Genomic DNA, 27,320 nt, shown 5'->3' with positions numbered 1-27,320 from the left:
GGAGTGAGCAGCAGGAGGTGGGCAGAGAGGGCTGATAACTACTAAGGATGGGGATATTGGAATCGTAAAGCAAGACAAAAATCACTACCGACCACATTTCTGATCATAAAGCAAAGAAAAAAAAAGACTATTTGGCACAGCTTGATGTGAACTACAACTGTACCTTTCTCAATTTTTAAATGAAAAGACCTGAATTAATTTGAGGGCTATCTAATTTGTTATTCCCACGTCTGCACCTGACTCTATAGCTAACCATCTGCCTTGCATATGAGATGTCCAGAAATCATCAGCCATCGTATGGATCTTAGGCTTTGTGTGTATCTGCAATTCACGCCAAATTGTGGCATAGCTCTCTAGTCTTCCTTTTTGCTTCACAACTATGAATGTGGACTGAGAAAGTCTGTTGATCTTCACTCTACATTGCTTTTATTTGGAAAGACAAAGGCCTATGGAGCGTAGTTGTTTGCTATGGTGTCAGGCAGGCCTAAATGAAGACTAAGAGAGAAAGGAAGGGGCTGTGCTGAGGCCGAAGTGAGTGCAAAGTGTGGGGAATGAGAGAGACAAGTCCACTGTCTTCTTCTGCACCCATCTGTTCTGAAAGTGCAGGTGGAGCCCTATTCACACTGCTCTGCGTGTGTGTGTGTGTGAAGAGGGGGGCAGGAAGAAAGGAAGGGCAGCGAGAAGGAGGGAGTGGAGAGATGGAAGGGCAGGGATGGAAGAGGGGGAGGACTCTCGGTGATCTCTCCTGAAGGGGATAATGGGAGACGAGCGCATTGCAATGGCTGCCATGTAGTACCCTCCCTGCACAAATAGCCAATCAGCAGCGCGCTCTGCCAGCCAGGAGGACGCATAAAAGAAGAACATTGCAGCAGAGGCACAGAAGGAGACTGCGAGAGGAGCAAGGAATTACACACAAAAAAACAGCAGAACCAGAACACCCTCCCCTGGACACACCCTGCTGAGGATCACTGCTTCTCTTTTTTTCTGAACCATCACCCACGCCACTCGGAGAGAACGCTCTCCCTCATCATCATCCAGTAGAAAAGCCCTTTCTCCTCATTTCATCCTATAGAGGACACATACAATCTCAGAGGGCTGAGATCCCTTGGCGAAGATTGTATTTTTTTCCTTTTTTTCTTTTTTTTTCTTTTAAGTTTCACTCCTGACAGAACATAAGGGCCAAATAACATAAAGGCCGAAGAGCATATAAGAGACTCAGCCTTCAGATTCAAGACCAGTGCAAAGGAGGACCTAGATTTCTTTCATTGTACGTCAAGAATGGTTACTGTACGTATGCCTCTATTTCTTTTATATTTGTAAGGGAGATGCTGTAGCTTACATTCTATCTCAGTCCCTTTGTGTACACATGTGATGCAGCTAGTCGTAGACAGATCCATGTAACATCGTTTTTTTTACTCATGCTTTTTTTTGTGGAGATTAAAACCCAGATCTGTGGTTGTGCCAAGACATGCAGGAGTGTTGGGATTAGAGTCAAAAGTTTAAGTCCAATATGCGACGCCTTATTATTACGATAAGATTAACAATCCATACAGGCAGTTAGTAATCTCATACTGAGTGATGCGCCATGCCGGCTGCGCTCCAGCCTGCAGTCATCCTCCGCGTTGAAAGAATTCTCTTTTTCTTTTTTTCCCCTGCCATTTTCTGTAGCACACGTTTTACGTTTTAGCATCATAGCTACTACAAGTGCCTAAATGTCGCAGCTCTGGTTATAGTTCTTTCGTAATAAGCAGTCAAGATGTAGGAATCCTGCAGGGTCGGAGTGATGGAGAGGGAGAAATGCCATGAGGCGGTTCAGCGCGGGGGGAGGACGGGCTTTCTCTGCCTGGTGCAGAACAAGGATGCTGGAGACGGCTTTCTGAGACAAAACATGATGCCTCGGAGGCTGAGGGCCCATCCAGCGAGGCAAAGGGAGGGAAAAAGGGTCGAGTCACTCCGTGAGAGGGAGGGGGAGGAGAGAGATTACGCACCCATTGGTTAGCATTGAATCAGACAAAGTCCAAATTCCTCCGGGTTCTCGTTGCGATGTAACCGAGTAAATGGGCTGGAAATCTCAGAGGCCGTGACAGTAAAGGCCGCACACGGACATCTCCATTTTAAGCGCATTTCTCCGAGTTTCACAGCGCTCACGTAGGCTACAAGATGGCCATGCTTGCTCGCAGTGCGCTCGTCTCCTTTCATCCGACGAGCGCTGATAAATTAGCTTTGCTGTGTGCCGACGGTCGGATTGGGCGTGTCTCTGCTGGACCTGAGCACCCAACAAGGGCCTTGAAGCCTCAAACGACCTATTCAGCTTTTCCTCTTCAAATGCTCTGCTTGAATGCAGTTTATCCAAACAGGCGAATTAAGACCAGACACGTTTGCATAAAATTATTGAAGCAAATGAATAACCAAGAAACAGAGAATAAGCGCAAAGGCTAAAGATAAAAAGCTTAATATTGCGCGCAGGAGAGCAGTAAGTATTTATTAGAGTGAAAAATAAAAATGACCGTTAATTTAGTTTTTTGGGGATTGCGTAATTATTAATTAGAGCTTGATATATTTAAACATAATAAACTGTTCAGGCTGCTCAGTCTATGGCTAATAATAGTAACCAAAATAAATTATTTAACACTCAGAGGAAACAGGACGAGAGGCAGATAGTCCTCGAAAAAAATATAACCTGTAAGATCATTTCAAGGAATTTGAAATATTGCTCGGAAAAAGTGTGCAACACGGAGGTGCACAGGATCGGTCTGATTTGTTGTCCACTTTTTGTCTCGTTTCCAATTGCACTTGTGGTTTCTCTTCGCTCTGTACGTTACCTATTGTCCTTTTGCAGGCCTAGACAGTGTCACACCGACAGTGGCTCCCCTCCACATGGTCCGCAGTCTCCCATGCCTGTACCGCAGTGCCAAGCAAATAAAAGCGTTGAGTCAGATAACCTTTCCAAGGCACTTACACAATTCAAGGACAAGGACAGTCGAGGACATCACATTAAAACCAGCTGTTTGATCTTAAGTCGCACAGATTTAAACGTGAATCTTTAAGCCTGACGTCAGACATAAAACGTTTAAACGTTTATAAGCGTAGGCTTAATGTCATTTATTTACAACTATGCTGGGTCCTAGGTCGAGACGTAAAATCCCATTCAAATAAGCGGTTAAATGCCTCCTGTTGCCCACCACTTTATATAGTTAACAACAAATAAACCCAGCAGGCCGAGTTAGAAAACATATCTTCCTCTGAGACTATAGAATTTACTTGTTTGCAAAATCCTAACACAACGACAGTGATAATTTCATAAAGAGTTAAATAATTCTATATTTTATGTGACAGTTCATTTTTTTAAAATATATATCATTGTAAATTAATTATATATAAATATATAGTGAATTCAAGAATGCTTTATGTCAAAGGCAGTTATTAAACAAATAATTAAAAGAGCCCCGTTCTAAAAGAGGAAAAAGTAACCCATTTTAAAGCGCTAATAAATACTTTTATTATATTTGACCTATCGTGGCGTTTTTTAACTCGGAGCTGGTGACTGTAACAATCATTGTTCCCGGAGAGTCCTGCAGCCCCCTGGCCACCACACAAAGCGCCACTGTTTACATTAATATTCATAGCGCTGCCATAGCCTCTGCGAGAGAGAAGAGGAGGAACGGGTGGCTCTTTTGTTTGGTCGTTTCAATACGTTTATTCAGCAAATAGACGCTCCGGTTCATGAATGCCTGCAGAGCTCACAAGTCTTGGCTTTTTAAAACAGGGAGAAATAAGAGAAAAAGACAAATCGAGATTGTTGTCCTATTTTTATTTTTATTGTTTTTGCTCGTACTTCGAATTAAAACCATTAGTGTTAATAATAATGACGATTCGGTGGTCTTCGGTTGATTCACGGCCATCGCCGGCCTCAAAATGAGACCGTCCGAAAGCCACTCCCTTTTTCAGCACGCTGGATAGCGACCCGCATGCTACGAGGACTTGCAAGATTTCTCTCCTTCGCCTTTGTCTGCTGTGATTTTATCAAAGCGGTGCACAGGCGCTCCTCCGAGAGCTGAAATCTGTTAGAAATCTTTCATTTGTAGTCTGTGGAGTAAAGAATAGGATGGAGTCTGAGCGCATGGCTGACAGGAGCTGTGACTCCTGTCGTCCTGTTGTGTTACAGCTGCCACCATGATCCCTTAAGCTGCAGAGAGTGTGGCTAATGCCCTTTGTTTGGGATAATCCTGTAATCTGTGTTATTTAGAAGGCTCATTTACACTTTAGCCTTGCATTTACTTTTGATTCATGCCTTCCAGAAAAAAGAAAAAATCAAAAAGAAAAAATCTTTACATAACGCATTAAAATGTGAAATAGGTACAGGTTATGTCTTAAAAGAATAAATCTTTGTTGTGATTCTAATTCCGTGTCTATCTAAATACATTTACTGTGCATTCTGAGTGATTTAAAGATACACATAACACAGGCAGGGCAAGTGAATCTACCTATACACTGAGCTTATAATTCCCTTGCGTGACCTTTGTGTCAAAACGCTAGATGTTACATCCAAACTGTAACCTCTAATGTGGTAAATCCCATGTTATGAGCTAAACTGGGAAAGTGTTATTCTTCCGTACATTATAGCCCGGAGTCCTTTAGTGCATTTGGAGCAGAAATGAATTGGGGAAGCTGTTTATATGCATCAGAAGACAGAGAACACAGACTGCGTTTACATTTAGTCTTGTAATGCTTCTGTGTTTTGTAATTTAATAGTGTACCGTGTAGGTGGAATGTGTGCTTGGCAGTGGAGGCAGGGCTCTCGTTTGCGTGCGAGTCTGGGTTCATGTGTTTGGCAGTGGAGGCAGGACTCTTGTTTGCGTGCAAGTCTGGGACCATGTGTAGGCGATGCTGATGCAGTACATTAAATATTAAGGGAGATCTCGCAGAACCCCAGAATAGACGAAAGCAGTCGAGGTGGGGGAACACACAGAGCTACCACAGCAAAATATTTTTAAAAATTGTCTTTATTTGGCTTGTTTTCATTCTTTTTAGACAGTGATTCAGAAAAATGGGTAATGAAAGGCAGCAAAGGGTTTACACAATTAGGAAATCTAACTAGCCCTGGAGAGATCTTTGTATTTGTCACCAATACTTAAAAATCTCTGGAGCCACTAGCTGGAGTATGTGTATACTTACAGCATATCGCGATTATTCATGCTGTTGTGCACCCATCCCAGTAATTTCTCTATATTACACAGTAATTGGGTTACTGCAATCCAGAGTATTTGCTTATTGTTGGTGGTGTATAAAATGAAATATGACAGCTTAAAAAAAATTCTATTTGTTTCAAATAACCTCCAAGCATGCTGTTGCTCTCAGTTTCTATATGAAAATCTTAATCTCAGTTGCTGCTTGTGTCAGCCAATCTCTGAGCCCAGCCCTTTCCTCGGTGGCTCTGTGAATTATATAACTTCACACTGTTCACTGGGAATGTGTGCTCTGCCATGCTGAGGGTTATTTTCGTTGGCGAGTCAAATTTGCTCTAATATGTTTTTTGTTTTTTTCCCCCTCCCTCGAAATGCTTCTGTCATATTTGGGACACGTTCAGCTGTTTGTGTTTCTGTTAGTCAGATGCATCACATCACACAACAATGTACTAGGTTATTATTACGATGAATAACATAACCGCTTGACTCCACCTTATTTTGTCAAGACGTGCATCTCATCATTATCATTTAGAGGGGCACGCAAGTGATATTCACTTGGCATTACAGCTGGACATCAAAACCTTTGCTTGACAGATCGCTATTTTATGTCATCTGCTGTTTGTGCGTAGATGTGTGTTTGAAGTATTTTATTTTTAGGCTGCTTTAACTCTGTCACTGTGCTGCTTCGCCCCTTGTCATTGTCAATCTGACTTATATTTCCTACAAAGCCATACAATACACAGAATAAAAGGCAGACAAATGTCTAACCTGTGCGCTCTTAATGAGAACAGACACACACTCAGCCTACGGTAAGAAAGCTTTTTCAGCCATTTGAAACAATGCAGTCTTTGAGGGGCTGTTACCTGGGCAACGTGAGTCAAGGTGAGGCTCGAAGCAAGACAGACGGTCATAGAAGCAAGGGAAAAAGCAGGTTTCATTAGACAGACCTATTTAGGGGGACTAGAAAAAGAAGGAGAGCACATGAAATGACAAATACATTAAACACACAAAGGAAGAGATGAGTCCTTTTCAGTAAAATGAGTCTTAACACAGAAACAATGATATGATTTTTGTTTTAGAAGAGATGACATGAGGTTACAAGTCAATTCTGTCTGCTAACCATCCAGGTTTTTCCAATAAAATTTTTTTTAAATAACATCAATTGTCCATTAAAAGTACATGCTTCAAAGAGCTAAAGAGAAATATGTGTTCCTGTTATACCGTTTAGTGATTCAAGGACACCTACAATAAACTCTCCATCAAGCATGCAAATTTCAAAATAACTTTGAGGATTTATTAATTAAGTCCCTTTGTTGCTTCTGAGTACACTGTAAGCATCCAAGAGAAGATTCATTTAGCCCATTTGACTTGCATAACACCCACCCAGTTCTGCAGCAGCTCAATCCAGCAATCTGACATCAAAATTTACATTTTGGCCTCCACCACCACGCAAGCGTTATTTATTCAGACAATTTATGGAGTTACTGAGCTACATAAAAGCTGAAATTTTTGTACTCAAAAATATAGTGCAAAGGCACAGCAGGGCCGTGCTATAAAGGTGATCGTTTAGCGTCACGATTCAAAAACATGAACGCTCATTTATTTTGACAAGTGAAGGGAATCAAATCCAAATAAATGACTTTAGACCTTAAAAAAAATAAGTAAATGTGAGAATCATAGACTTACACATTTAGGTGGTTATTTTTAAAGCATGGTATGTGAGACTACCACAGTAATCTCATACAGCTGAGCGATCTCCATCAGTTCAGTGTAGTTTAATGTGAACAGAGTTCCTGTTTCCTATGAAGGCTTATGCTAGATATGTTTCTCTAAACACCAAGCAGTAGGTGTTGCTTGTGAGTGAGTGGGTGGAAAATAATTCAGGAAGTTTTGTTTGCGACCAAACAGATGTTCCTTGAAATCCCACGTGGCTGACGTTAAGCAAGATGGTGCACACCAGAGCAACAGAGCAGACATGAGCATAGTACTGTACACTAACCCATACCCTTACTCCACTGTCAGCTGACCACTAGGAAACACAAAGGCAGAAGAGCAAACATGTAATCCCGATTTATCTTTTAACCAAACCGTGGTATTCTCCTTTTATTGTAGCACCAAATCCATTTAACAGTGCCGCTTTCTTCCCTTTGTCCATAATCTCAACCTCTGCCACTCCTAACTCCCCCAGTCTCTTGCCAACCTCACACACACACACACACACACACACACACACACACACACACACACACACACACACACACACACACACACACACACACACTTCTACCATCACTATTATCCATCCCTGTGTAATGATGTAATGGTGTTTGACCCTGGAAAAGAGTGAGGGGAGGGGAGGAGAAAGGGAAAAGGGACTGTGACATCTGCAGGACCAGAGGCAGAGAGCGAGAGAGGAGGAAATATGGGGTGCAGTGGGGGTGGGTGGGGTATAATAAATCAGAGCTGGTATCCGTCTCCATTTTAGCATTGCTGATTCCTGACCTTTCCTGCTGACAGTGACAAAGTGGACAGTCTGTGTGCGTGGTTATATTTGCATTTGCAAAATGGTGTGATAAATATTATATTTATATCAGCGCCGATCACCACCATGTCTCTTTGTGAATTATGAATCTAACTCCACCCTCTTCCTCAGCAGATAATCAGCACCATGGAAACCCAGGTGTCCAACGGTCCAAGCGGAACCAGTCTGCCTAACGGCCCAGTCATCAGCACAAACGGCTCCACAGATGACAGCAAAACCAACCTGATCGTCAACTATCTGCCTCAGAACATGACCCAGGAAGAATTCAAAAGTTTGTTTGGTAGCATTGGAGAAATTGAGTCCTGCAAGCTAGTCAGAGACAAGATAACAGGTGCAACACATTGTACATGCCAAAAAATGTGATTTTTGTTTGTTGTTTTGGAGAATCCCAAACGTCATCTATATCTCTCTCTTTGTCTCCAGGACAGAGTTTGGGATATGGCTTTGTAAACTATGTCGACCCAAATGATGCAGACAAGGCTATTAACACACTCAATGGTCTCAAATTGCAGACTAAAACAATCAAGGTAAGCATAACTGAACCAATTTTGCTCTCTGTTTTTTTTTTTATTCTTCACAGCATGCTAGACAGAGAGAGGAAGTGTAGATTTTGTCAAGGGGGTTGCTGAAAGAGGCAGTGACAGACGTGACAGAGGGAGGGGAAGAAAATGGGGATGAGGGGGCAGAAGGCTAGAACAAAGGAAGTGAGAGAAAGGCTGAAAGAGGAGGAGAAAGTGGAGGTCAGAAAGCAAGGGGCGGACAGCATGCAAAGGTTATTGTGATGGAAATGTAATTAGGAAGCCTGACTGTGGTGCATGAGGGTCAGTCCAGGTTAGCCCATCTGCCTCCAATCTAGGCTAATTAGGGGGGCTCCTTTGTCCCAAAATCAGATGATGGGGCATAAAAACTGATTCTCTCCGTCCCCTGAACACAATAAAAGAAGATCAAAGATTGAAATGAACTGCAGGATTGAAAAAACGGATTTTTGAAAGAGCAGAGCAGGTGATCCTAAAACAGCTGTCCTTCAAAATGGCTTATGGCTGATCAAACAATTCGCTTGAAGTCACAGACTGTATATGCTTACTTTTTGGATAAACAGACAGACAAATCATATTTTATATTATATTAAAAGTGCACATAACCTTGTGAATTTACTTTCACTCTAGAGCAGAAGTAATGAGACTGTCATGATAATTATTACACTGCAATGTTAATCATATAAGATCATTCATATTTAATGTATCTGTACATAGATAACTTTGTCTGTAATTAACTGCTTTGTAATTTATTCTTAAATCTCAAAATTCATTAATTCATGCGGCCATAGACCGGTTTCATCTTCCTGATTTTGGAGGAAGCTTCAATAGAAAGGGGTGAAGGTGTTAGGGTGGGGGCAGCAGTAGAAGGGTAGGGGGTAGCTCAAAGAGCAGAATCCCAATGACAGGATTAGAGGCCATATGGGCTTCAGGCACCATCTGTACTGTGGGAGCGACAGCGAGAGGGTTAATTATAGGGCAGCCTCTGTTCCCCGAACACAGTGACTCCCCCCTGACTCGTCCAGAACACCCTAATCACTCCAACACACAACCCTCCTGCTCATACAGTCCATCTGTGTGCACAATAGACACTAGTGCTTAGCAGTGATGGATAAAATCAGAACACCTGTATTCACACTAAAGATATCTACAATATATGTGTAGTACTTGTTATCACTGTTTTCTTTGTGTCAGAACAAACCAAAGAATAGTGCAACTACTTCTAAATACATTTGCATTCATTACACCATATACATGCAGACAAATAGCACGCGGGTGTGTGTGAAAACCATGTTTATATGTTATTGGGAATCTTGCAATTCTTGTGATGCAATCACATTGTTTGCTGTTTGCCTGTAGAGCTGTTCTTCCCTGGAGAATAGAGACAAAGGAAGGAGGCAGGACAGGGAGGGCAGCTCAGCCTATCTCAGACAACACTCACTCTGTCTCTCCATCACACACAAACACACCACTTTTAACAATGCACTGGACTGGACTATCTGTCACAGAAGTGCTCACGTGTTCCTATAAACACAAAAATGAGAACGTGTCTATTGCTTTTACAGCCAATTAGATCCCGCTCTGCACCACTAACTCAAAATGTTCTGAAAGTAGACCAACAGAAAACCATAAGGGATATAAACACAGATGTATTAGAAAATGACCATGCACTAATTAAGTCACTGGTGATTTCAGGAAAATATATCAACTAAGGCTGATTTTTTTTTTAAGTACAAAACAAAGCTGACACTCGGTGTGGGTAACGGTTACGGACATTATATCATGTCTGCAATGCTCTCATTATAACTCTGATTAAGTCCACAGACACCAAACAGACAACTGGGTCTGTAAATGTTAAACAAGGCAAAATCGCAACAATTTTTTTGGAAACTCAGTCTAGTTTTAGCTAACATGTGCCTCCAGTCAAAGTGACGGTTCTTCTTTTTTCTGCTATAAATTGTTCCAAACAAAAAACAAACAAAACACAGTGATTATGTTATATTGTGTGTTATAGGTATCGTATGCCCGGCCTAGTTCGGCTTCCATTCGCGATGCCAACCTTTATGTTAGTGGACTCCCTAAAACAATGAGCCAGAAGGACATGGAACAGCTGTTCTCCCAATATGGTCGGATCATCACCTCACGGATCTTAGTGGACCAAGTTACAGGTACTGTCAGTCAGTTTTTTGGGATAAACTATATATCAATACAGCCTGTGTCAGACCAGTCACGCTTGCAGGAAGCAACACTGATGCCAAGGTAGTAACACTGTCCTGCTTTGCTATTCGGAGCAGGCATATCACGAGGAGTGGGCTTCATCCGGTTTGACAAGAGAAATGAAGCAGAGGAGGCCATCAAAGGACTGAACGGACAGAAGCCTTTGGGTGCTGCCGAGCCCATCACTGTCAAGTTCGCCAACAACCCCAGCCAGAAGACAGGCCAGGCCTTACTCACTCAGCTGTACCAGACTGCTGCTCGTCGCTACACGGGACCCCTCCACCACCAGACTCAGCGTTTCAGGTACTGAACCTTTACCAACCTCATACCACCCGATGTATGAGTCCCTTACTAACCAACAGATAGTCTGTAAATAAATATAATTTCAAGGTCAAGTCACAGGTTATCCTGCTCTGTCGTTGAGCTTAAGCAAACTCAATAATAGCAAATCCAACTCGTAATATTGCAAGTGTGTCAGCGTTGCATTGTTTTAGTAAGACATGGAATATCATTACTGTGTCAGTAGCCAAGTCAGCAAGTTTTTCTAAACTACATCAGAGAATGGCTAAGAGTAAATGCATCTGAATATTTTTGAAGTGGCACATTCACAAATTAGTAAATGTGATCTAGTTTAACAATACAGAGAATGATTAAAGAATAAATAACAGATTGTCTGTCACTATAATACATATTAAGCTATTTTTTTTACGTTCTAGTAAAGAAGGAAATGGCAATATGGTGTCCCTCCTTCTCAATTTCTTTCTCTGACTTTCTTTTACACTGCAGTGTGATCCCTTCACTGGGAAAGGGACCCGATCCAAATAACAGCTCAAAACCAATGTAAGAAACCAGATTTTTCCCAAATACAACAAAAAAAGCAAAGTTAAATGAATGTCGCCTATACTTAATAGGCATTTAGGCATCATAATGATAGATGTTATCCACATCTATGTGGATAATTATGAATAAAAAGTTTTCCAAGGCTTCCAGCATGAAATATTTTTAAGGGACTTCACAAACTGTAGACACCCCCAGATTTGGAATGCTCACTTGCTCAGTATGAATACTTAATTTGAATAAGTAGATGTAAAATAACATATTACTCTGGAGCTTAAATAAAAACCAGCAGGCCAATTTGACACATCATCAGTTTGTGGTTGGATGGTTTGGGACTACGCTGCAGTGAAGGATGCCCTCTGGAGGCCAGCTGGTGAAGGAGCAACATGTTAACATGAAAGCCCCCCCTTCTTTGTAGATCTCATAACTAACTTCTGCATCCCCTTCATTCTCCCTCTTGCGTTGCAGACTCGACAATTTACTAAACGCCAGCTACGGAGTCAAGAGGTAAATGCCAAAGGTGTACTTTCAAAAGCATCCATGCCAAAATAAAACCTCAAACAAAGTGCCCGGAATACCACCTGCTGACTTCATCTCAAAATCAGATACTAGCCATAATTCTTAATGCCCACAACCCATTTAACCATGCTACAGAAGCAGCTGAGCCAACAAAAGACTATCTGTAATTGCATTAGGCAATGATGCAGCATTCCGACAGCAGGGTATTCTGGCATGGCTTTGTTTAACCTTTTGTTCTTTTGTTTTGATTAATAGAAATAATTTCTATGTATTTATTTATGAACTAACATTGTCAGTTTCAGTTGCTTTAATGTCCCCTTTTTTTCACCAGCATGGACATACCAGATTCCGTTTGCGTCTCCTCTGTTTGCTCCAGTTTTTGTATGATTTGATTCCAATTTGCTTTTCATCCCTCTCTAGGTTTCTGTGTTTTGTTCAATACTGTGATTTCCGTTGAACATCGTGATTCATGTGTTTAATTCTTCCAGAGGCTTTGGTCAGCAGAGAAAATGAGAAAATATGCAGATTGTGTGGGTGTCTTGTCTCAGGGCTCACAGTGTCATTTTGTATGAAAGCAGGTAGTTTGGAGCCACTGTGGTGCCCACACATATTTACCTACAAAACTGTGCAGGAGAGGGGAAGGAGATGGGGTCCCCTGACTCCATGCCTGACTACAAGCGTTAACATTTCTCAAAGATACACGCTCATTAGAGACAGTATAGAGCACTGAATGCTGTGTGGAACTTCAGAATGACACCCATGGTAGTTCTCCCACTCTCTTCCCCAGATTCTCACCCATCACCATTGACAGCATGACCAGTTTGGCCGGCGTCAACCTTACCGGTCCAACTGGAGCCGGCTGGTGCATCTTTGTGTACAACCTGTCCCCTGAGGCGGACGAAAGTGTCCTGTGGCAGCTCTTCGGGCCTTTCGGTGCAGTCACCAATGTCAAGGTCATCCGTGACTTCACCACCAACAAATGTAAGGGCTTTGGCTTTGTCACCATGACCAACTACGATGAAGCTGCCATGGCTATTGCTAGCCTTAACGGCTATCGCCTGGGTGACCGCGTGCTGCAGGTTTCCTTCAAGACCAGTAAGCAGCACAAGGCCTGAGAGAGAGAGAGAGGCTGTTGCCGCCAGCTCCTTCGACCTGCAGGGAGAGCAGCTCCCTGTGCCATCACTCTACATGGGCCTGGACTGAGTCTCTCTCACATAAATTCATAAAAACGGAATCACAGACACAGACACGCAGATACATGCACACATGCACACACACACACGACACAAACATATCCATATGCAAGCATACACAAGTCAGAGTTTCAAGTAAACACACACTAGTGGAGTTTTTCTTTTCTCTTTACACAACATGCTAGTCCTTCCCTGTATTTGCCTGGATTGAATTAGAAGGGGTACGTAGCTGGTTTGTTGGGTAGGGGCAAGAGCGATCTATTTAGGAGACAGTCTAACGAATGTGACGGAGAATGTGTACTGAGTGCTTTGATTGAATTCAGGCAAATAGCGACAACTGATGAACAAAACGATCAAACAATTTAAGCGAACGAAATATGTGCAATTTACCCAAACTCTTACCCCACCATCTCTCCCATTATCTCGCTGGAGAGAATGTAGTCACTTTTTTTACACTTGGGCATTTTGAATCAGCAAGTTTTTTTAGATCAAAGAAAATGAAATTAAAAAACAGTGTTCTCTTATATACGTCTATTAAAATATAACTATATATTCAATATTTAAGGTGGTTATAATAGCCGAGTATGTAAGCATTTTCTAGAAACTTTGACTACTGTTTCCTGACCTGCATTAGGTGGTGCCTAGCGTAAAGGCAGTTTCTCTACCCTATCTGGGCTTGTTCAGCTCAGACCCAATATGATTTAGGTTAACTAATGAATACTGGTCACAGAAAAGAGTAGTTCGAAGGCCATCAGAATCACTTTCCCTCACAGTCTCACAACAAACAACACAATAGTACACTTATGTATCACAGAAACACAGTTCAGTAACTAGAAGATTACACATATTTAGTCCAGTAAAGCTGTATTTTTTCTAATCGGTCCTTAAGATGGATCTAATACAAGCAGACTGTCTGTGAACTTAGAGCAGAGTGGCAGGGCTCCCATGGTGACAGTGTTCATTAGTAAGTCTCCGGTGGCCATGAGAGAGAAGAGCGCGAGATGAAAAGTGTTTCACCATAACACAGCCACGTCGAAGGGAAATACCGGTGTTGTTTTGCTTTTGCATCATTTTCAGATGATTGTATTTTGCTCTGTCAGCCATCATCCGGCATGAGATCCATTGTCAAAAGGTCAAGAGAAGACAAAGACAATTTGTTTCGATTTTAAATGCTTTTGAAAAAAAAAGGGTTACTACTGAAAAATTGTGAACTCAACAACGGCCAAAACAGGTCTGCTGTGAAACAACACAGATGAGCAAAAACTCAAGAGCACCGGTATTATTCTTGAGTGCATAGATAGAAGCTCCCTGAACAAATGAGGTCAAAGTTTTACATTTCAGTAGAATATATGGGTAAAAATATGAATAGAGCAGATTAAGTAAACTGCAGTTCCTAAAGACTGAGCACTTAAAGTTGACTTAGAGTCATGTCTGCGAGTGATGATATCCAGCAATGTAAAGATTATCACTGATCCAGTGAGGAGAAATATTAACAGCTCCTCCAACTTTGCTAAACGCTCCTCAGTTTTACTTTAAAACCCTTTGATTCTCACAAAAGCTTCGCAGAAACTTTGAACTCCTGCCCTATCAAGAGATGACTGCACAAAATCAACCTTGCAGAAAAGAAAGTGTCATAATTATACTTCTGTTTACAACAGAAAAGTATTTATTTATTTGCTTCAGATCTGTTTGGCACAACCACTAAAATAGCATTTCTAAAATATCCCCAACCCAACTGCATGAAGATTATTTATGGCACCCTTGATGAAACATTAAGGCCAACCTGTCTAGTTGAAATGTCTGTTAGAGCCCAGACTGATGATTTACCATGGGGGAGAGCTAATGTCTTTCAATATCAAGACAACTGCACACATTAATAGATTAAATAAGGTCAACTATATTCAAGACATTTTTGCTTTTTGCTTTTCTAAATGACGCTGTGTTAGCCAAAGAGGACGATCTCTTTGAAAGGATTACATTAGAGATAAATCTATTTTTATACATACAAAGGAACAAGACCTTGTGCTGAATTTTTACAGATTCTTAAGCTTGGAAAAATTGGGACATCGCATGGCTTTATTTTAAACCCTCTGATCTTTGCAGAGCAAGGGGGAACAAGCATGCGGTGTATGGGTGGGGATTTGGGGAGGGGGCGAAGGAACAATGTATCTCATACAAACTTAACTGTCTAACCATATCAAGATGATTGAAACCGAACCTAACAAGAACAAATTTAATGGAGAAAAAAATAAAGTTACAGGTAAACAGTTGGGGGTATAGCCAGACAGACATATCTATACTTTTGACTGCTTAGACACACATACACACACATCTCTTGTCCTGAAGTTGTGTACAGTGTTGCTTCAATGATGGTGCAGTGAAATGAAGTTCTTTGACTTGAGAATCCCAGATAAAGCTCCAATGAGCCCAGCTCATCGCCCAGCTGGCAAATTCTATAAGCTGCTTGCAAAATTAAATAAAAAAGTAAAATGCAGATTGAAACAGTGACGCAGATTCACAACTGAGATTGAGCATGAGTCTTTACGATTAGATAGATTTGAGTTTTGCCAAAGAACTGCTTTGCAAGTCAGTACAAGAAGGTTCAATTAAGACCAACTATAATATTCCCTAAGTAATTGCTGTACAAATCGATGTTATTTATTGAATAAGGACCCTCTACAATTTCAGTTATCATTACTTTTTGAATGTTTAAGTTGCGCATATCAGTTTACATTTATAAATCTTTAAATCACTAAACCAAAAGTGACAGATGCAAGCAATCCCATTTGCACATCTTTCATGCAGACACCGAATGATAAGAGGCATATCAAAAATAAATGCGATGAATCAGTCTCTCGACGAAAGAAAAACGCATCCTCCTATAATATTTCCCCCGACATTTAAATCATCCGCTTTGTCTTGTGACTAATTTATCCTTCAAAACCGTTGCACCACTTCAAATACTTACACAGGCATCTTTCAATCTGACTCATGCTGTTTCATCCCCTGAAATACTCTGAATGATTGTTCGTGGCGTGTCCAGAGCTGACCACATAAAGGGACTAATCTAGCTATTTTTGGTCATGCAATTTGAAAGAGATAGCACAGTAGGACTGAGCACTTGGTGAGACCAGTGATAGACGTTAGGAACAACCGAGATAACAGGCCACGTTGAGCTGCAGCTGGAGTTGTTTACCCAGCCATGTCCGATGTAGAACAGTCAACCCAAGAAACCAAACCCACAGTCCAAAACGACCTTTCATACACAGTCTATACGAACACCTACATCTGATGTACAGCAAAGAGCCAAGGACAATGGCAGGAAACAGTACTACACTGCTTGAGCAACAACAATAATCATTTAAAAAGACAAAAAAACTTTCCTATGGAACAGTAAGTGCAATGTGCTTTGTTTTTATATTGACTGAGAACAAATGATATATATTTTTTAAAAAAGAAATTAAATGTCACACTGAAATGGTTTGCGGAATCGTGAAAGGAGCAAAAACGAACAGACTCGTTAAGAAATCAAACAAGCAATGAGAGCTCTGATCTCAAAATTGCCATAATCACTTCCTCAGCCCCTAATTTGTGCTCTGACCATGCTAGCTCAAACTGCATCATTTGGCTGTCTTAATAGAGCAATTCTCAATGACCTTGAAAGGAATACTGTCTAATATATCATCAGTTTTAGCCCATGTCAATTTCAAATATCATTTTTCCTGTAATTTATTGATTTCATTTACATATCAAGACTCACATGTTAAATTAGTGTATTTGTGTTGTTGATGTTTCCATAGAGAACACACATGGGTCAAAGATTATGTTTGGTTGCATTGATTGGGTAAAGTTTGTTATTTTTCTTCCATTATTTAATTAGTTGCAGTTTACAGTGTATGCAGATTTTAGACTTAGTTAGATTTTTTTCTTTCAATCAATCTGTGTTCAATTGTGTTTGTAAAGTCTGTGGTAGCTTTTGTTGCAACATAAAATAATTTAAACAGAAAAAATTCAAAATAGCGCCAACAAACTTGTATTATTTGGGCGACTTTAAGCTTGTAGTTTTAACTTATTGTTAACTTAAAAACTATTTATTATGATTATTATTATTGCCTCGTATAAAGTATGTTTTGTGTATATTTATGGTTTATTTCATTATATTTGCAAGTTTAAAAGATTTTAAGTTTGCCAAAATTGTGGTTACACCATTTCGTTTCTTAAAAGGGGGACAAATAGAAAAACAGCTTTAGAAGTACGATTTGGAAACGTTCTCCATAGTCAAAGAATGCACTGCTATATTTAACTAATTGAAGTGTATAAACATACATGCTTTGTGCTAGATGTTATGCCTTTACTGCCTGTGTTCTGTTTGTCTTGTTAAATGAAAATCTTTTAATTATTTAATCTTATCACAGTCTTGTTTTTTCAACCACTCGGTGAACCCCTGAGACACGGCGCAGCCCCTGTAGCCAGGCTTTGGCCCATCTGAGGGTCCTTCAGCTAGCCAGGAAGGGAGGGATTTGATTTGATATGCTCACAAGAAGCTTTCTTGTTCATGTTGATGGTTTAATTTACAAAATGGGATATCAGGGGTTCAGTTTACATAGCTGCATTGTATACTGAGATCACCTGTATCGATTTCAATATCAATTTGTGCTTCTTGAGCCTCATTACACAATTGGAAACCTAACCAGGAGCTCCAACAAAATAGTGCAGAGCTCAGAAAAGCTACAGGAAGGTTTCCTTGGGAGTCTTTAGGTACTGAAGGGGTGAGTGGTCCTTCTGTTTCTCAACCAACTGTATTTTGTGTCTATTTATTTAGAAGAGGGGACGCAGTAACTTAGTGATGTTTTTCTTACATTTTTCCTGGAATGGTAGAACAAATCAAAAGTGAAAATGATCAAAACATTTCCGTTGACACCAATGGTCTGCGGAAAAAAATATACAAAATCTCATACTTCCAAACATGACCAAATGAACAATGTCAAAATTTAACAAAGAAAAAAAAAAACCTTTCAGTTTAGACTAGGATATTTATTACTGGGATTTCAGCTGAAGACGCTTGAAGACTTTTTCATGGAATTGTTTAATTATTTGTACTTTACATGCCAGAAAAAAAAAAATAAAATAAAAGCTACAAATACAAGCGGCTCGATTTTTACTGATTGTCAAAACACTATTAAAATGTCATTTTACAATCGCATGCACATTCAGTAAGGCTGGTTTGTTGGCTTGAGTGTTTCGATAATTGCAACAATAACGCACACTGAATTATTTTTTTAAATGACACATTTCCACCAGCTCTTCAGTTAAATATTTAATAATCAATAGGATTGGATATATGTAATATATCCATATGTTTTGTGATCATAAGAAAAGTTATTTAGATTTAAAGTTTATTTCTGACAAAAAAAAAAAGCACTGGTACACAAAATTTAACAGCACGATAAGAAGTTTATTTCAAAATAATGGAATGACACTACAGTGGATAGAAACAGGCTCAAATAAACAGGTAGCACTGGAAGTTGGAAATTTAGATGATGCTACAGAAGTGAAAGAGAAACTAATCATTGGAATTTATCGTTAATTGTTAACCAACACCAAGGTGATGCTGCTCACAGCATGGCAACTTCATACTGCTGTAGTGACTGTGGTCCCTTGAGAACAACCTGCAAGATGGAGCACATACATGTTTATTTCAATGGCTTGTTTGCCTAAGTCATGTCTTTGTTGTTATTTAAAAAAGGAAGAACAATTTAGTCACTGATCCCTAATGGTTTCATTCCTGAGGACTAAGCATCTGCAGCACAGATGCCTCCTAATTATTGCTTACATTCGAGATGGATGCCATGTTAATGTTAGAGGATGACACATTCAAGTTTTATTTTGCTGTACCAGATCAATTAGAGATGCACCGATGTAACTGGAAATCACCAGCGTTGGCAGATACTCACCTAATTTATAGCCACTAGACAGTCAGTAACATTTATCTATAAATACAAACCAAAACTATTTTAAAAAAACATGAGTATTGGTGCATCTCTAATAAGAATCCCTATTACCATACCATTTTAAAGCACTTTAACATCAGGTATGTAACTATCAACTGTGCATCACCCACAAAATCTAAGACAAATGGCTATAAGAAATCAATTTAATTTAAGATTAACCACGCTTCATAATTTGCAGCATTACATCACTTTGTATTTCAAGAAAAACTGTATTAGATATCTGTTTACCATTTACGACATCTGTGGGCGGCTTGCGGGCAAACTTATAATTTGATATCACTATATCACTGTGGTATGAAATGTGTGACAGTAACTGCGATTCAACAACAAACCCTAAATTACTTTCTAAAAATAAGAACTCATTTTACAATCTGAGCTGGTAGCAATGTTTAGACCTGTGACATCATTCAAACAGCTGGAAGCTCTAAAGTTCCAACTGTGTGCAGTAAAGGATGTATGCACTATTGTAAGAGTGCTGATGTGGAATACTGTAGTACCGTTTGCATTCATCTTACCCTTACAGGACATCATTAAGTTCTGGCCTTCATTAATTCTAACCCTCTTAATCACTACGATGAATTATTATGAACTTGCCTTTACCTGGATCTTGCTGCTGGCCTGCTCTTCTTCTAAAATGAAGCTTTACCTAATTCTTCCAAAAATTCTGAAATGCTAAACCTTCAGATTGTACAACATTTTCATTTGGTTAAGCAAAGAAAATATGCCAGCTTTAAACAATGCTGGCCATAAGAAACATTTGATATATAAAAGGGATGGACAGGAAGACGTGAAAGGAGGATGATACTGGTTTGCTACAAATACTCAGAAGTTGGGAGTTACTTACTAATCAAAAAGATCTAGAGTTCTTGGTGCTCATGACTCGATATTTCCAGGCTTGGGGGCTCCTGACAGACTGCAGGGCTTGTAAACTCCATCAGGTACTCACAGCGACTAGGCTCTGAGGTAGACATCACAACAGTTTCCTTCCCACATGTTAACTTAACCTAAAAGGGAAAACAACAAATTATATTGTTTCTCTGTAAAATAACAGCAATTATTTAAAGTCAAATTAAGACAGAAAAGATTAAATGATGCCTGGCTGGGTGTCACTCACTGTGGTGGATCTGCTGGGGCCTTGCCAGCAACCTGTTCCATGTTCATACTTCATTACAGAATAGATGCTGTCCTCAGGACCGGCCCATTTCCCCCAGGATCTGCACAAAGAAAATGGTGGCAAACACGGATGAGCAAAGACTCAAGCAAAGCCATGCGAAATAGAAAGAACAGATATTGTCTTACCCTAAGTTAGTTTCTGATCCACCAAACTTGGATTTCTGGGTTACCCTGTTAAATGGACACAGTCTATAGATGTACCTGAAAGAAACAGACAAACTTAGACCTTCAGAAATATATAATATATATAATAAATATTATACAAAGCATTAAAAAAAATATGTTTTGTTTTTTTTACAATACATACTCGCTTGTAGTCAACTCATAACACTGGCTATAGAAGTAGGCAAATTCAGAACTGGGTCCAAAGTCAAAAGAGATTTCCTTCTCAAGGTTCCTGAAACAAATACCCAATCCAAAATTAAACAGTATTTGTTTACAGGTTTCAATTACAATAACTCGCTGATTGTGTAAAAAAAAAAAAAAAAAAAAAAAAAATACAAATCAATGCAGCTGTTGAAATTTAAACTCTCATTATGTTAACAAAAGCTGATTGCATTACTGGCAAAGAGGCTTCTTCACATTCAGGCTGAGCACTTACCTGATCTGATCATCTACTTCCCGGAGAGCTCTCTCAGCCTCATCAAACTCATCCCTGGCTTTCTGAGCAGCTGGGAATCAGATGCACAGACTTGAAATATACACGTACAACAAACTCACAAAAAACACACACAAACATACAAAAGGTCTGAGCAAATCATGACTTCCTCTTGATGCTTTCATATGTAATGAACTTCGTGTCATATAAAAGATACACAGCTGGGGAATTTAATTCCTTTTCTGTACAATTTATTGCAAAACATAATGAATAATTCATTTCAAATTAGAACATTAAAATGCAAACTGACATGCTTCTACATCTGTGATGAGTCAAATACTTATTGCTCAGGACAGGATGAGTCACTCAGTTTTAAACGCATTCTTACCATCAATGAGGTTCTGCGTTTCTTGGTCATAGGGAGGCATAGCTCCTTCATCATCATCCTTCTTTTCTTCAGTCCTCGCTGTAGGAGGGATCTGCAAATCAAACATAAGTTAACTCCAAAAATAACTCTGACTCATCCAGCAGAAGTTTGATGAAAAATTCAGTGAGCTGACCTTATAGTCATGCTCATCGCGGTCATCATCTTCATCCTCTTCATCATCATCATCTTCATCCTCTGGTATATCATCGTCAGGGTACTGATCAGATTCGTTGTCAGAGACGGGCTCGTTTATTTCCTCCCGTGAAGTTTCCTCTGGTGCTGGGGTGTCTGCGTTGGACTGATGCCAACAATATTTACATAAATTTCTCATGAAATTTACTATTTATTAAAAAAAATTAAAAAAATAAAAAGTATAGCATCTTACCTCTGACATGTATTTTTCTTTGACATTACTCCAGATAGATTCAAATGCTACTGTGTCTACTTTATCCACTCCTCCCAATAGTCCCTATGCAAAACAAAGGAAAGGTTCAGATTTTGATGTGTCACAGTTTCTAAAACCCAGTAAACTTTACCAGAAGACAAACAGAATCCGTTTTACCTGCGCCTCTGCTTCTGTGAAGGAACCGTCTGCATCTGGGTCAAGCTCAGAATGAGACAAAAGCTCAGGCACTGACACACTGTGGCGTAAAAAAATATATAAATTACTTGGATAAAGACAAATGCTACAACAAATGCTAAATTACTTCAGGATAATGATCAGCCAAAGTGTATATATTAAATGGCATGTCAACCCTTTGTTTCAAAGAGTTACAATCAGTTCACGGTGTTGCTATTGTTACCAAAGTGGTCTCTATGGCATGTCACCAGCTGTTTAACTAGATATATTTTTCAGTTTGTTACGTGTCCCAACAATTCTGGAGGGTGCCAGTACTCACAAACCATCTGCATCATCATCAAGTTCAAGAAACACCTCAGCCATTCTAGCACTATCTTTTTCTTTTTGAATGAGAGCTTTTTGATCTGGGGAAAAAGAAAAAAAATTATATATGAAAATTTAATTAACAACCTTGCTATGCGTTGCGAATGAGCCATACTTGCAAAACAATCAGGATCAAACAATATTTAATATTTAGCTTAAATGACACTAGAGAACCTGTAATGTCATGCTCATTACAAACAGTAGATGGCGATATACTTTTAAATCTTAGTTTACCTTCCCAGGCCTTCAGATGGCGCTCTTTAGCTTCTCTCTCAGGCTGCTCTGCAGACTCCTTTACTGTTCTTAGAGCCTCCACCTTTGCTTCCATATCCTTCTTACTCCCCTGAACATCTCCAAGTTTGGCCTATTGAGAGAAAATTATAAAATATAACAATTTAACCTATACACAATAGCTGTGGAAAATATAAACAAATCACTATAGAAAGCAAACGATACCCTAACATTAAAATCCAGAAAAATATAAGTACTGAATGCAGCCCCAAAACAGGTCACATAGAACGCTAGTCTATTGCACGTGTGGCACTAGTAACTTAGTTAAAACTTAAAAAACAAACAAAACAAAAAAACAACAACATTTTGATACTTGAAATTATTTTGGTTTTGGTTTTTTTGTGCAATTTGTCTAATATTTGGTTTCTGAATGTAAATGTGAGTTTCTAAGAGGTAACTGATGTAAACATTTGCAAGTGTATTTTGTTAGGCACCGGCATCTCTACATCAAAATGATTATGACTAAGGATTCATGTTTCAGAGGCATACTGCAAAAGGACCACAGGTTGTTTTGTCATTCACACCTTCTTATCCTCTAGACCCATTTTGGCTTCGTGGATGAGTTGTTGTTTTAGCAGAAAGCCTTCTTTTGCAATTTCAGCCATCTTCTGCAAGCTCTCTCTCTCTTTTCGCCCAAGCTCTCTGCAAGTTAAACATCATATAAAACATTCTGAATAATAAACATCTACCGAAAACACTGAATATGTATATGCAAGTATAAGCAGTGTTGGGGAGTAACGGAATACATGTATCGCCGTTACGTATTTAAAATACAAAATATGAGTAACTGTATTCCGTTACAGTTACCGTTTAAAAAGGTGGTATTCAGAATACAGTTACTTTGTTGAAATAAATGGATTACATTTCCTGTTTCATATTGTGGCGGGTCAGGACTGTTTGGGTTTGTTTTGACAGCTATGTTTTGTTGTTCCAGGCGGCAGCGTTACGGTTGCCATGGTTACAGGGTGATGCTCTCTCTCTGCGACTGTGTTTCCTGGGTGTTGTTGTTGTTGTGCTAAGCTAATAGGCAGAATGCTACAGGCATAGCCCTAAAGAATGTAGCATCATGGGCAGTGTAGTCCGTGCTGCAGGGAGAATGGACTGCCATACCCGTTATGTGTCTGTGAGCGCGAGGAGGGAGAAAAAGGAGAGTGGAAAAGTACGAGCTGTCATCGAGCAGAAATGGGAGCTGGAAGCATGTAAATATAATAACCACTGCAGCCAAGAATAGTAGGGATGGGTACCGGTGTCCGGTGCCATCTGACATAAACGGTAGTAACCAGACCGAAAAGCAGCGCACATTTCGGTGCTTTATTTCGGTGCTTTTTTTCCTGAGCTGTGATACACTTCTAGCCAATCATTTTACGTTTCCGAGGATAGTAGGCGGGTCCAGGTACGTACGTTCTTTTAGAGCAGAGCTACAGATTAAAAATGTCCAAGGCCAAGCGGTCAAAAGTCTGGCTGTACTTCACAGCAAAATATGCAAACTCAGCAGCAACAAGTGCTTTAAGCTGATACTGTGATACTGTCAAAGGAGGTAACACCTCAAATCCGATGAAACACCTGGCGACGCATAGCGTTTTTTTAAAAGCTGAGAAATGCGCCGTATTTGATAGCTTGCTGCGAGACCTCACACCGAGCACATCTACTCCGGGTGGGTTGCCTGTTATGCAACATCCCCCAAAAACACGAAGAGGAGAGTCCTGGCCCCTAGCCCTGCCAGTGTAGCAGAAATGATGACGGATGATGATGGCAGCAGCAGCCGTTCTTCTCTGCGTGAGTAGCTTAATGTTGTTCATGTGTAATTTACGTTGAGTAGGCTAACCACGTTATTACATTAATGCATGTAAGGTGAACTAGCAAACATCATCATAGCTACATGCGGCTGTCTTCTTGTTTGATGGCAGATACTCCCTTCACCCTGGCCAAAAAGACTAAAATGACCAAAGAAAAAGTGGAAAACAGTTAAACATGAGAGGTTTTGGACAAAGTTTGTGTTTTTTCCATTGTTTAAGCACTGCTTCCAGCCAAGAGTGATACCATATATGCCCCATAGCTGCAGAAAAGGCTAACATTGTTATCTTTTTACAAAAAACAGCTGAACATGAGAGGTTTTTGGACCAATTTTGTGTTCTCCATTCTTTAAGCACCGGTTTGAGCACCGTTTGAGCACCGGCACCGTTTCAAAAGTACCGATTTGGCACCGGTATCGGATAAAACCTAAACGATACCCATCCCTAAAGAAGAGTGCCTGACGAGCCCAGTTGTAAGTAAGCTATTAAGACTCGACTGTACACTGTGTTCATGTTTTCCTCCGAAACAATAAGTTCCGTTGGAGCAGCCTTTCAACGCCTCTCTCTGCCTCAAACTTGACCCAGACAACAAATTAAAGCTATTTTTCGGCTACGAGCCCAACACGGAACCTGACGTATTAGCCAGAGGTCCCTTTACTACGGTTTGGAGCCGCGGACCTTCAGTAATAGTAATAAATCACACAGCAATAGTACATTCATGTAAAAAGTTGTAAAAAGCATGATAATATATTAAGTAATCCAAAGTATTCAGAATACGTTAGTCTCATTGAGTAACGTAACGGAATACATTACAAAGTACATTTTGCGGCATGTATTCTGTAATCTGTAGTGGAATACATTTTAAAAGCAACCTTCCCAACACTGAGTATAAGTGAAAGCAAAAATAGTTAAGAAAGTTGTATAAATCCCACCTGCATGTGTTCTGACACGTAGCACCACTGTTGTACTCATCAGTTGTGTCACAGCAGTCTGCAAAAAAAAGAATTCAAGGTGTAAACAAAATCATAGCCACACAAAAGAACAGAAATAAAAATGGTCAGCATGATTTAAAAAAATAAATAAATAAATAAATTACCGCAGATCCCATCATTGATGCGAGAAGAGGGGATGAAGGTTGGACGGAAACCTGCATTGGTGCAATGAAAGCTGCCGTTGGGACAAGCAGCAGTGCCTGAAAATAAACAGCACAGGTGCATTTAGCAGCAACTACCTAATTCAAACGTTCTATGAAAAGAGTAATCAGACTCCAGGATATACACACCTGGCTCATCAGATCCATCCTGGCAGTCACAGTAGTCATCATTTACTCTGTCAAACGGAATGGTCCGGGAGCCATCTAGGCACGTAAAGGGTTTGCCCTCTTCATAAAACTGCCGTTCTGTCGAGGTTTCAAGTTTATTTTATTAGTGCCATGAAAGCTCCGCATTACAAGTAGCTGACTACCAGAGGTTCGGTGAACTAATTGATGCGTTTTAGTCTTGTTTAAAGATATAAATGCTTACTTGACAAAGGGACACCGCGAGGACGTTGGACCTCCACCGCGGAGACTCCTACACTCAGCAACAGCAGGAGCAGGAACTGACAGGACATAATGACAGTCCACCGTGCAACGGCACCACGACCTATCGGTCATAAAAAATATACAGGTTAAACGCAGCTTCAATAGGAAGCACACCAGGAGCCATAACTTTATAAACTACAACGTGCCTGAGCTAACTGTATCAATTTTATATCCCGAGCTAACAAATCAATGCTAACTAGCACCTTTAGCTACCGCATTAACATATTACAAAATTAAAATGCTAATATAAAAACACCCTTCGAGTGTATTTCAATATCATAACGTCATATTACCTTTGCAATTCAACTAATGCGCTGAAGCCCAAACAGGACTTTATATTTTTATCTTGTTTTCAAAAGAGCTAATAGCTAAACTCTGCCACCGCCTAGCTCCGTATTGACAAAGCTCTTGCGCATGAACATGTACCCTCCCCTTCCTCTGTCATGTTTCACTCTGATTGGACGACGCTCTTATGTGGCTCCTGTGATTGGCGGAGAACGGGAAGACCCTTTGCGCTTGTCTGAAGTGTAGAGGACTCTGGGGACGCAGCCATCTCGTGTAAGAGAGGTAGTCATCACTGTTTGCACTTTTACCAATATTTAACTATGGGGTAAATAACATTTAAGCATTTATGCATTGATTTTAAACTTTCATAACACATTTATAAATCTATATCAAAAATGTCCCTACGCAATAGCCTCTCTTTAAAACCACAGTACCAGATTTAATACAAATAGGAAATCTTATTTAAATCTAGGTGTATGCATGTACCAACCTACCTGTACTAGACCAAACAGGTCCAAATAGAGGTGCATTCCAAGGTTACAATACTTACCTAAGAGTACGTGAGGGGAAAAGGAACTACTGTAAATCTTTTAAAAACCAAAATGTAAACAAGCTAAGCCACTCTGAAGTTTAACTGAAAATAAACCAAGCTGCAGGCTAAATTAAGTTAAGCACGCCTACTGGATGACTATGGAAAATGTGAAGAAGTCCAGGGATTTTTAACTTTTAGCTGACCCCACCTCGATTGCCATTAATTGTAAACCAAATGAGTTAAGTAAAAGTTAAACAGTTGAAATTGCAAAAAGGTTCCTGTTCCACTATTAATATAGAAATGTCTATTTTTTTTTCAGTTAATCCACAGCAAACAACATTTTCTGTGGATTAACAAAAACTGCCAAGTCAAAATGGACACGATCAAAGCAAGTCGCAAACACTACTAAAATACTTGTCTCAAAAAGGATGCCACAGTCTGAAGAACAGGGGTGGAGTGGTTCAACAATGTTGGTACTGGCCTTGCTCCTTAAGGCTTTAATGGACCAAGATTATTAAACTGAAATATAAACAAGCCCGACAAGAAAACTTTAGAATTGGGGTGACAGTGAGTTAAAATCATTTTAAACAGATTGGAGGTGATTAATAGATAACAGTCATGAAAATAGTCAAATGCAAGTGAGAGGAGATAAAGA

General features: G+C 39.9%; 3 protein-coding genes across 16 annotated transcripts in view; 1 reads left to right on the top strand and 2 right to left on the bottom strand.

The window, feature by feature from the left end:
* dock6 (dedicator of cytokinesis 6) overlaps nucleotides 1–2,017 on the bottom strand; it is a 40,364-nt gene extending 38,347 nt beyond the window's left edge. The window contains exon 1 of the mRNA XM_076883312.1: nucleotides 1,989–2,017. Within this exon, the coding sequence (XP_076739427.1) occupies nucleotides 1,989–2,002 (14 nt within the window). The 5' untranslated portion in view covers nucleotides 2,003–2,017. The remainder of the gene's footprint in view (nucleotides 1–1,988) is intronic.
* On the top strand, nucleotides 820–18,176 carry elavl3 (ELAV like neuron-specific RNA binding protein 3). Of its 13 annotated transcripts, none has more exons than XM_023152529.3 (8): nucleotides 820–1,287; nucleotides 7,840–8,059; nucleotides 8,152–8,255; nucleotides 10,279–10,432; nucleotides 10,556–10,784; nucleotides 11,268–11,321; nucleotides 11,787–11,825; nucleotides 12,604–18,176. In XM_023152529.3, exons 1-8 carry the CDS (start codon nucleotides 1,279–1,281, stop codon nucleotides 12,950–12,952), a joined length of 1,158 nt encoding a protein of 385 aa, XP_023008297.1. In that variant the 5' UTR covers nucleotides 820–1,278; the 3' UTR covers nucleotides 12,953–18,176. The 13 variants fall into 13 exon arrangements, with proteins under 13 accessions (XP_023008297.1, XP_023008299.1, XP_004552210.1 ...); XM_004552153.5 differs by having other exon boundaries at nucleotides 829–1,287; nucleotides 12,625–18,176; XM_023152530.3 differs by having other exon boundaries at nucleotides 848–1,287; nucleotides 7,843–8,059.
* Nucleotides 18,177–18,464: 288 nt separating this feature from the next.
* On the bottom strand, nucleotides 18,465–26,299 carry prkcsh (PRKCSH beta subunit of glucosidase II). 2 transcript variants are annotated; one of them, XM_004552160.5, is made up of 18 exons: nucleotides 26,142–26,299; nucleotides 25,790–25,909; nucleotides 25,549–25,665; nucleotides 25,363–25,458; nucleotides 25,199–25,256; nucleotides 22,998–23,115; nucleotides 22,417–22,546; nucleotides 22,139–22,223; nucleotides 21,802–21,880; nucleotides 21,625–21,708; nucleotides 21,373–21,537; nucleotides 21,201–21,291; nucleotides 20,816–20,885; nucleotides 20,522–20,611; nucleotides 20,341–20,415; nucleotides 20,156–20,255; nucleotides 19,886–20,045; nucleotides 18,465–18,699 (listed from the first exon to the last, which is right to left on the bottom strand). In XM_004552160.5, exons 2-17 carry the CDS (start codon nucleotides 25,875–25,877, stop codon nucleotides 19,899–19,901), a joined length of 1,593 nt encoding a protein of 530 aa, XP_004552217.1. In that variant the 5' UTR covers nucleotides 25,878–25,909; nucleotides 26,142–26,299; the 3' UTR covers nucleotides 18,465–18,699; nucleotides 19,886–19,898. The 2 variants fall into 2 exon arrangements, with proteins under 2 accessions (XP_004552217.1, XP_014263571.1); XM_014408085.3 differs by having other exon boundaries at nucleotides 25,790–25,910; nucleotides 26,228–26,273.
* Nucleotides 26,300–27,320: the final 1,021 nt, after the last annotated feature.

The sequence above is a fragment of the Maylandia zebra genome, linkage group LG4 (genome assembly GCF_041146795.1).
Source record: "Maylandia zebra isolate NMK-2024a linkage group LG4, Mzebra_GT3a, whole genome shotgun sequence".
NCBI lineage: Eukaryota > Metazoa > Chordata > Actinopteri > Cichliformes > Cichlidae > Maylandia > Maylandia zebra.
Note: the sequence above shows the minus strand (reverse complement) of the source record. Positions and strands in the feature narration are given on the sequence as shown.